Source organism: Etheostoma spectabile, chromosome 18, assembly GCF_008692095.1.
Source record: "Etheostoma spectabile isolate EspeVRDwgs_2016 chromosome 18, UIUC_Espe_1.0, whole genome shotgun sequence".
Lineage (NCBI taxonomy): Eukaryota > Metazoa > Chordata > Actinopteri > Perciformes > Percidae > Etheostoma > Etheostoma spectabile.
This window is the reverse complement of record NC_045750.1, coordinates 23968781-23970553: the sequence shown is the minus strand read 5'-3', so window position 1 is coordinate 23970553 and position 1773 is coordinate 23968781. Positions and strand designations below refer to the sequence as shown.

General features: G+C 48.6%; 1 protein-coding gene across 1 annotated transcript in view; it reads left to right on the top strand.

The window, feature by feature from the left end:
- LOC116706661 (PH-interacting protein-like) overlaps positions 1-283 on the top strand; it is a 6161-nt gene extending 5878 nt beyond the window's left edge. The window contains exon 5 of the mRNA XM_032543612.1: positions 119-283. Coding sequence (XP_032399503.1) covers positions 119-283 — 165 coding nt within the window. The remainder of the gene's footprint in view (positions 1-118) is intronic.
- Positions 284-1773: the final 1490 nt, after the last annotated feature.

The following is a 1773-nucleotide window of genomic DNA, read 5'->3' as shown; positions in this document are numbered from 1 at the left end:
CTTATCTAGCACCCAGTGATGAAGTGTTAAACAGTTGTATTGCCTGTGGTAGGAATGATTGGATGTCCTGACACGTGTGTGTGTGTGTGTGTGTGTGTCTGTGTTTTTGTGTGTGCAGGTGAAGCTATACCGGCACATCAGTCCAGACCACCTGCTGCAGGTCTGCTCCAGAGTTTGTCCCCTGCTGGAGAGCGAGGTCCCTGCCAGTGTGCCGGGACTCAGCAGCCTGTTGGGGGCCGGCAGGCAGAATCTTCTCCGCTCCAGCAAGAGTGAGCACATGTGATACTTTTAACGTGCACACATGCAAACACACTCGACTACTGTGCATTTCGCTGTCTGTGCACAATGGCAGACCTCATGTACATACATTATTTCCTGTCCTTATGCAAATCTAAGTGCATATGCATATACAGAACAAACTCACCTAGAACAACACAAACCGTATAATGTGTGTGCCTGTGGGTCTTTACGCGTCCTTTCTTTTCCCCAGGCTGCAAGAATGTTGTGTGGAAGGGCTCGGCGCTGGCTGCGCTGCACTGTGGACGACCACCCGAGCCGCCGATTATCTACGGGAGCCCGCCTAATATTGGTAAAGAAAACACTTGAATTTTGCAAAACAACTCTATACTTTTATTTTGTCCCCTTTGGTGTCTTTGATATTCAGTGTGTGAGTCAGATCTTACATGTTATACTGTATCGTTGCTTGCCAAGGTTTGTACTGCCTGTAGCATTTGACAGTGTGTTTCTGCACAGGATTATTCACCGCTGTGGCCCATATCTTTGAATTTCTTTTTTTGTCAAACGAGTGGGTTTTCATAGTTTCATCGTTTTTTTTCCCCCCATCCAGTGGAGACGAGCTTCGGCCGTCGCCTGAACGGCTCCTACCGGCTCCGGCAGCTGCTGCCCACGGCTGTGTACCTGCACATGAAGATGCACAAGAGGATCCTGGGACACCTGTCATCCGTGTACTGCGTCACCTTCGACAGGACGGGACGCCGCATCTTCACGGTAACACCGCAGTCTGTGTTGTTTTGCTGCTTTGTGTGTGTGTGTGTGAGAGTGTGTACCGGTGTCTAAGGAGCCCATTCAGAGTGATTTCAGTCACATTGTCGTGCGCCAGTGTTTCTTTAGAGTCACCGCTTGTATGTTGTGTACGTGTTTGATTGTTACAAGCTGTCTTTCGCTTACCAAGGGTCCGTATTCCCTGCTGTTCCAGTTCTAGTAGGAGGTAATTATTGTTTACCTTGCTGTGGTGGGATGCTTTTTACCGATTGACTCACAGCTTTAGCCAAATTCAGCCTGCAGGGGAGTTTGTTTTAAAGAAGGTGAAACAAGGAGTTCCCCTGTCCTCTTTAAAAGGAGGAAGTTGACCTTTTGCTCTCTTGATGCCCCTTGTATACATGTCTTAGCTTCCTTTTCCATGTGGCTGGGTTAGAGATACAACACGGGCGTGTGTCTGTGTGTAGAAGCGTTCAATATCGAACGAACGATGACACATGTTGGTTTAATGTTCCCGTCTTTCTGTTTGGATCCTCGAGTCGAACACTGCCTGCTGCTAAACACCATTTTCAGCTTTCACTTGTAAATCTCTAAAAATGGCTGGGCTGCTGAGTGGGAAGGGTGGGTGGGGGGGGGGGTTAGATTGACTCCCTCTGTCTGTCTTTTGCTGTTATCTCTCTTTCCACTGTTTTTGCACTTGCTTGCTCTCTCGCTCTCTCTCTCTCTTTCTCTTTTTTTTTCTCTCCCCCGTCCCTCATCCTGCGGTGCCCCTCC